The following is a 9105-nucleotide window of genomic DNA, read 5'->3' as shown; positions in this document are numbered from 1 at the left end:
GTTTTAGTAGACTAGTATTTTGTAAAATACAGTCACATTTCAATTATTATATATTATATACGAATATAGATTTATATACTATTTAGAAATAAGTTCTTAAACTTATTTTTTTAAAATATACAACAGTAAATAAAGAAGTAAAGCAAACAATTATCTCTTCTAGTTTGTACATGGTTGCTGCTTGATGTAGGATGCTAAACTTTTAAAATTTTGCATGTGGAGGATATGAAACAAAAATAATTTTTTTTACCAAAAAATCATAAATGAATGACTATATCAATACCATAGACTTTCACCATAATTTATCAAGCTTAGTAACTAAGGTGTATTTGGGTATAAAAAGATATGAAATTTTGAGAAGACTATACACATAACCTATCTCCTTGAAATCTTGGTTCAAAAGAAAGAGATGGAGTCCTAGGAATTTAAAATGGCTAAGAAAGCCACTAGGGGGACATTTTGAGGTTTCAACTGGTTATTCATGTGATATATATAGAAGTAAGTGTATATAAGGGAGCGTTTCCAAAAATGGAAAGAGGTGGTTGAGGTGCCATTGTGTTTGATTTATTACATGAACAATATCTTAGCAAATAGAAAAGATAAGAAGTTCTTATTTTATATTCTAGCTTGTCAATATTGGTAAATTGAGTTCCTAATTCGTACAAAACTACAGACTTAGTATCTTGACATCACAAACATCTAATTTGAACCAGTGCTGCATTCAACATACCGTGTGACACACAAAAATCAATGTTTAATTGTGTTTCTTTAATATTTAATTTTAATCTACAGTTTGATATCAAACTTATTAATATAGTAAATAGTAGTTCAATAAAATTTTGAATGCGAGTCAACAAACACGATGACATGGCCTTTGACCCATGACCCGTCAGGAAAGGGTTAAAGAGTACTGAATACTCTGCACAGTTTAATTGAACAAAAGAGTATGTCAAAATAATTATCATTATTTCTGTTACTATTCTCATAAAAAGCTGTATCTCATTAAAAAAAGTATTTTTGAATAACCATTCTCAATCAAGATATTTAATTTCAATTACTGAATTAATCTTTTTTGGATGTGGTGTGAATATGAAAAATAAAAAAAAGGTTAAAGAACTCTGTTCATAAATACATCTATTGTCAAAAATTTAAAGAACTGAGTAATTTTATTTGTAATTATTAAAAACTGTAACAAAACAAAGCCTTACATTTTTGTACATACAATATTTTTATCATTATTTACATTTGATGTATAGTTTCATACTTTGTCACTGTTAGACAAATTATCAGGGTTCTTTGATTCACATAGTCTACCTCTACACATTATCTTGATACTGTGAACACACACAAACTGTGTTCTTGTTTGCAACCAATAGTATGGAAACACAACATTTAAATCCATAATCTTTTAAATAAAACAGTTCTTTGTTAGAGAAAGCATCTGCTTTCTCCTGCTAAATTTAATATATTTTAACAGCAATAACTTAAGAACACTAACCTCAAGATCATAATGAAATGGATACTTACTGTTTGAAATGATACTAGAAAGCTTTCCATTGAAACTGAACCTAAGAGGCACCAAACACAACATGTCAGCTATGGAAACTTAACAGTTGGAACTGGACTTCTAACAAAGATCCATTTAAAGCCACTGGGGCAAGCCTACTTAAGTGATTCAGTACTTTCAGAAATTTGCAATGATTCCCATTCTCCAGCACCTGATGCTTACCTATGGAATGGATCTCAACAAAGGGTGCAAGGGAGGATTTCAAGACATTTCTCATACTATCTCAAATAAACAATGCATGTTTCAGTTTTGCAGTCATCTCTCCAAGTTATAACATCCACTTCAGTGAGAGTGACTTCATTTTATAACATCAACAAAATGTACCTCAAAATACATTAAGGCAGAATCACCACAGGAACATACAGATGTTTTTTAACAGGAAATAGGTTATATTTTACGAAGTCTTGTAGAAATGAAAAACTTGACTTGGAAAAAATATTTCAAAACAAAATTTCTTTATAAATCAATAAGCTCTAGAATGTGAATTTACCATTACAAAGCCAGAATTTAATGACAGCAAACCATGGAAATCACTGATCAGAAACAAATTTATATACTTGCAAGTTCTAAAAAACCCTTTTACTTTTTGTAACCTCAAAATAAGCCTAAAAGAGTTAAATCTAAAACATTTTTTGTTGCTAATGTATAGTCTCATATGAATATTTCCCATATTTATAATGATAACAATCAAAAATATTCTATAAATATGAACTTTAGAAAAGTGATGCTGAAAGAAATTTAAATTTAACTAAAATTTAGTTTCATACTGTATTCCAATAAAATATGTCAGATGTACAATATTCAGCATTGTTAATATTAACAAAAAAAACAAAGATCTGTCAACACCCTGAGGAATTCATGCCATAAGTTAATGTGTCAAGTATGTAAAATTACTGAAAGGAAAACTTCAGGGTATTCATTAAAACATGATATATCTAGATATAAGCCTGTTGTTAAAGATGAGACCTCCTTGTTTAACTGTTCAATGAGATCAGGAACATCTATGTAGAATTCAATCCCATGATGACTTAAATAGTACAGCATTGATCTCAGAACTTGAATGTGAGCAGATAGTGGGTATTTAAGCCATAATCAGACAGATTTTTAATATACTTATCCATTACAAGCACAAATAGAGAGCTAGGAACTAAATATTTACTTTCATTTCAGACTTAAGGGCTCATTCTTGTTTTGTATGACACTAAATTATATTCAGTTATATGTTCAACTTAATTCTTTCATGGAGGATACTAGGGTGATTACTAGTTTGAATGTAATTTTTCAAAGAGACTTGGAGTATTTGGTGAGTTGGACTAATACCTGACAGATGTCTTTTAATCTTAATAAAAAGAGGTTATGCATATTGGTTATCACAATATTACTTATTATGTTGCTTTAAAGCCTAGCTGTAGAAATTCTAGGTGAAGTTGATGAGGAAAAAGATTTGGGCTTAGCTAGCAAAATCTCCAAACCTTTCTAGCAAGCAACAATGAAAAGTTGTTTGTATATAAGTAATGAGTACAGGTTGGAGAAGGTCATTGGGTCATTCAAGAACATTATACTTCATTTGGAATATTGTGTTCAGTTTTGATCAACATACTTAAGAAAGGTTGTTGAATTATTAGAAATGATTCAGAAAAGAGCTACCCAGATGATTCCAGGTTTGTATAAACTTTCATATGGAAGTAGAGTGAAATCTCTTGACATCTTTCCACTGATTAAATGCAGTGTTTCACATGTATACACACACTGTGGAATTAAATTAGCATTAATTCTTCCTTCAAATGCAGGTATCTGTTAGCATATAATCATTACATGACATATCATGTCATTTCACACTTATTACAATACACACACATCTAAATAATAACTTGCAAGTTTCCTACTTAGCTTAAAGTATAGCGTATGATGTAACTCAACAGTCACAATATTGGATGTACAAGTATTATTGTTTTTACAGACAATACCATATAGGTGGCAATCTACTATTGCTTGATTGGATTTACTACTCAGCATGTGAATGTCACTTGTCCAGTGTTTATAAATTATTTTTTGGTAACTCATATTTATGTGTTAATAAACAGTTGCCAGGATTACTTCATGTGTTTTTATTGATCTAGTCGAGGATATTGTAGATAACCTAGTCACCATGTTACACTTCAAGAATGAGACTGTCACAATCATGGTACAGAATTAGATCATTGCATTGGTATTCAGTGTTTAAGTTCTCCTTGTAGTCTAAATTACTTCAGTCAGATATCATTCAGGAAACTTATTTTATTTAACAAATAACTGCAAAATTATATGACTGCTCAGATTTAACTAAAAATTATATGGAAACAAACTGAATGACAGCAAATCAAAAAAAAAAAGAGTCAAATGATCCATCTGTCACATTAGTATATTTATGCAAAATAAGAAGATTCGTTACTTACAAATACGTGTATTACATAACAAAAATCTACTGCAACTCACTCTCTGGTTTTCTTGCTACCATCATAGAATCCAGTTGGTAGATGTTGAATGAGCCCAATACGTTGAGCTATCTTAATTTGTTCTTCTTCTGTTAGTTGAGATGCTGGGCGACTCACATTAGGAGAAGGATAATACACTGGAACTGATATGCTTTCCTACAACATTTGTTGATTATTATAGATATTATTAGCTTTAAACATTAAGCAAAAGTATGGATATAATTAAATAAATATTCAAAACTTGATGTTGGTGGTTAAATGAAAATTGAAAACAACAAGGTTAAAGAACATGAAGCAGCAGGTATTACTTCATTTTGTTAAATTTTGACTTGTTTAGAATAAATTATTATCTTTAGGATAAATTATTATCTTTAGGATAAATTATTATCTTTAGAATAAACTATTATCTTTAGAATAAATTATTATCTTTAGAATAAACTATTATCTTTAGGATAAACTATTATCTTTAGAATAAACTATTATCTTTAGAATAAACTATTATCTTTATAATTAAGATATATCGAAACATAAACATAGTTGTTGTTTAAGGACAATGCTACAAGATTAATACAAGTCCAATGAGTGAAATATTATGCATATTGGTTATCACAATATTTATAATTCTTATACTTTACAGCCTAGTTGAAGAAATTCTAGATAAGTTTGATGAGAAAAAAATATCTAAACTTAGCTACCATAAAATCTTTAAAGCTTTCCAGACAATGTATATTTGTAAATTATAATGCAAATGGGATTTTAAGGCATGTACTAAGTATTGCATTATTACTTTATAACCAAAATTGTCTAGAAAGCTTTACAGATTTCATGGTAGCCAAACCCAGGTCTTATTCCTCATTAACTTTACCTAGAATTTCCCCAGCTGGCCTGTAAAGTATAAAAATAACACTGTGATAACTAATATGCATAACCCTATATAAAATACATATATAATGATAATTACATTTATTTTTATATATTCTTATGTCACCTAACAAACAACAATTAATATACTTATCTGTACAAAGAAATAATATAATACTCACCTGGTATGATGGTGGAAGTTCAACATGATCAGTGGATGATTCTCTTGTACTAGTGCTATTGTTTTCTCGCAATAGAGAGATATCATCTGATCCAAATGATTTTAAACAGTTACCCATTTTTCAAAACTCCTGTTTGCTGTTTTAAATATCTTTATGGTGAGACTCCTTTCCTTTTAAACTTAAAATTTCACACAATTAATTATGTTAATTTTCTTAAACTAAATCTTAACAGGCACATTACAACTTACAGAATTAATTACAGTATCGATATATATATTTAAGAAACTAAGCATACTGCTCTGGAATAACTACTATGCTATGCAGTAGCTAATCTTATTGGTATGCTAAAAATACTATGTATTCAATGTCTTAGTTCTAATAGTAATAGGTATAGGACTGTTACTTTTAGCTTTAATGACACCTCCCATTTTATTTTTAGCAGAAAGAGTAAAAAAATGTTAATTTATCATATATATCATAACTACCAAATAAATAAACAATCAACTTTTAGTAAGACTCGTTAGGCTTGAAATCTAAGTGCTGCTTACAGGTTACAATACTACATTAGTACTATTACTATTAGTAGATATTAAAAAATATAATATTATGATTCAAAAATTCTCAATTTAGTTTGTTGGAATATGTGCTAAGTCTGTATTTTTATTATATTTTAGTGCATCATTAAGTTAGTTGTACAATATCAACACTGTTAATTTTATGGCAGTGTTGTACAATTACTAAATTAATAAGAATAATAATATCCTTGAGTGTTAGTCTACCCTTTCTTTCGCTTTGGCTTCCAAAGTTCCACTTCCAAATTCGAAAAGTAAATATTTGTACGAAATCTCTTCTCCCAGAATTTTACATAATTCAATAGATCAGAACAAGCCCAGTGTTTTAAACATTCCATATGTGAACACTAGTTAGCTGATACTATTCATAATTACTTCCACTACATTGTTAAACGTCCCTGAACTCACGGTTGAACAATAACAACACAAACCTGTCTTTAACAGCTGATTACTATCGCCGCCATGTGGTTTCATATGGTACTACATCTCTATTTAATTAACTCGTTATGTTTTAATAAAATTAAAGACTATATATATCACCTTGTTCAACTCAACTATTTTCATATTTGTTCGCTGCATCGTTGTTAGCATTATACATGCTTTATTTATTTTCATTTAAAAATAACACTGACAATTAGAACTAACCTAAATATTCTATGTTCATAACATAAATGAAATGTTAATATTTCATTCATTTTACAAAGAAATATGAATGCTGATAATATATATTATGAATTTTGTTCTGAAATAACTCCAATGTTCTGCTGTTTTTCACATTATTTCGGTTCTGATTATGAAGAATACTAAGGATTGTTTTGCCAAGACGAAAATAAAGTGAAATAAGTGTACAATCTTTTCCAGAAAAAAAAATGTGAAATAGCAGATACTAAGTGTTTCGTCTACCTACAAAAATGCCATGCATTCTAAATACATTTACACATACTGTTTATAAATAAGTTTTTACACTGTATTATTTTACATATTCTGTTAAAATAAATAAAACCAGTAATGTGAAAGCGACGACCATCTCCACAATTTAAAACACTTCTACTTAGCACTGTTTTCTGCTGATCAGAATTATATTTTTCCGGTGTTTATGAGGAAGAGTGAAGGTAGATAGAAATACAACAAGCCAAAAATTATGAATTTTAGATGTATACTTTAATTAATTTTCATTTTGGTTTATAACTAATTACTCATAAGGGGTTAAGGAATGGTCCTAATGAGATTTTTTTTTATCTTCAGCATTTTTTCTTTTCACTCTTGAATTATATAGTCATTATTTATTCAATAAAAGGATAGGAATCTGTGAGATGTGAATTTTATCCATTCTACGAAAACCACAAAAATGACAAGAAAATCGTTTTTAATCTTATATTTGGCTCCCCCATAAAAATGTAAAATTTCATATACTTCGTAAACTGAATGTTCAGCTGCATTTTAAACACCTCCAGATCTAGAAACTGGTCTTGTGGACCTGTGTTCTTTGTGCCGTTTGAATTCAGGGACCATATCAAAGACGACTCCATATGTGCACAGCATCCCACTACTCTTATCCTAGTATAAGTGGGATATATTGAATGTCATGCTGAATTAAGAGAGAGTACATCTCACTTAAAACATGTTGAAACTGAATTTTGGCACGGAGTAGGCCGCTTTTTAAGCTACTGGACTAATAGAGCCCATCCTCAGATATAGTTATTCCGTGTATGATATCGCCTCCTTCAACTAGTGTACACCGACTGTAAAAGATCGCAGAAAACCCAAAGCTACATCACATTATACGGTGTTTTTCTATACCAACCTTCTTCATGTAAAATCTTCGGACTGTACAACATATTTGAGTGTGTTGGGCTATTTCACCAGCTGAAACATGCGTTATACGACAGCAGAATTAGTTTTTGTGTTTTGTATGATGATATTAGTTGCAAAGAGCACTGTCAGTTTCTACTGAGTCCCCTACAACATGAGTCCACAGGTTGTTAAACACAATTTCTACTGTTTTGTGCGAAATTCATTACTTCTAACACCCAATAAAGTTTAGTTACGAACCTTGAAAAATTGGATTTCTCTGTAGAATGTTGGTTACACCCCATATGCAGAAAGCACGACGCCCAGTTCACGAGAACGATATTTATGTGCCCTTAAACCATCTATCCACAATAGCCACGTCATATCACTATACCCGAGCGCTATTTTTTTTCAAAGTCATACAGAATATGTGATGAGTAACTGCTGCACCATTCTTTTGGTCATTATTAAGATATGGACCAAGGCCAACATAAAGTACACATCTGTAGTCAGAACCTTTTTTAGTTACACAAGTGGTCGCATCGTATGCATACTTTGATAACTTTGCCTCTAGAATTCACATTTGGTACTTTTTTGTACATACACATACACGACAACATAAAATAGGATGCCAGCAGCGTTCTTCTCTTGTACCAAAATATTTCATACAAAAGGATAGCCATGGTTAAATGTCAATTTTCGGTGGTTGATATATCCAAATCCAAGGTACAGAGAAACAAAATAGTTAGTTTATCAAAGTATAGCCATCCAAGTGTATTGCTCTCTTTAAAGCAAAGGTATTTTCCAAAGCCATAGTTGTAGACAGAATTGTGTTGGATAACTCAGTACAGAGTCTCAACAGGAGAACTTCCAAACAAACTCGCACAGATCTTTCCTGGATATTTCTCAAAAATGCAGTCTTGAAAAGCGGGTAATCAAACTGAGACATAACTAGTTCAGTTAGATTAAATTATTCACCTTCAGTTAGTTTGTAAGACCTATCAAAGTTTATTCCATCTAATTTATTTGATGCTGTCTTCCAAACTATCAGTTGCATCCGTTATCTTATACTTTAAATGGTCTTTCATCTTGGTATCTATTACCTCGTATGAGTCGGATACAATTTACTTTCTTTCCAGATCACTTTAGCCGCACCGCGCTACAGCATAGATGCAGTACCATACATAATAAATTCTTGAGTTTGTGCTTTAAATGATACAACAGTCAAATGCATAAACTTTGAGCATATAACATTTAATGTGAGAGTTGTACATTGATCTACTGCTCAGTTTTAAAGGCTATACTAAATAGTTTACTCAAGGATGCACCAGGAGTAAAATGTGGAGATGTAGCGTAGCCTGAACCACTTTTGTCAGTTTCACTGTCATCTCTAAAGGGATCGTTCGGCATGTGGCAGTTAGAACCATGGTACAGTTGATGTCATTTGGTACAAATAACACCATATTTAACAATAATTTTATTCTTTATTTGAAAATATCTTTTTATTGATGTGCATTGTCTCTTCTTAGGTACATTCTTCACATTGCATATGCCTGCATTCCTTTCCTACGACCGAATAATGTCTCGCTAACAGTATAATACTTTAATTATTTTCCAAACCTTACAAACCACTAAGTAAGCAATGAGGCAGGATATTA

General features: G+C 30.6%; 1 protein-coding gene across 3 annotated transcripts in view; it reads right to left on the bottom strand.

The window, feature by feature from the left end:
* LOC106478058 (RING finger protein 11-like) overlaps window positions 1-6070 on the bottom strand; it is an 8999-nt gene extending 2929 nt beyond the window's left edge. Inside the window, exons 1-3 of one of the 3 annotated variants that reach the window (XM_013938568.2) lie at window positions 5864-6070; window positions 5085-5262; window positions 4043-4197 (exon numbers count right to left, since the gene is read on the bottom strand). In XM_013938568.2, the coding sequence (XP_013794022.1) occupies window positions 4043-4197; window positions 5085-5201 (272 nt within the window). In that variant the 5' untranslated portion in view covers window positions 5202-5262; window positions 5864-6070. The other 2 variants (XM_022381567.1, XM_022381568.1) reach the window with 2 other exon arrangements.
* Window positions 6071-9105: the final 3035 nt, after the last annotated feature.

The sequence above is a fragment of the Limulus polyphemus genome, unplaced genomic scaffold (genome assembly GCF_000517525.1).
Source record: "Limulus polyphemus unplaced genomic scaffold, Limulus_polyphemus-2.1.2 Scaffold176, whole genome shotgun sequence".
Lineage (NCBI taxonomy): Eukaryota > Metazoa > Arthropoda > Merostomata > Xiphosura > Limulidae > Limulus > Limulus polyphemus.
This window is presented reverse-complemented; position numbering and strand designations above follow the sequence as displayed.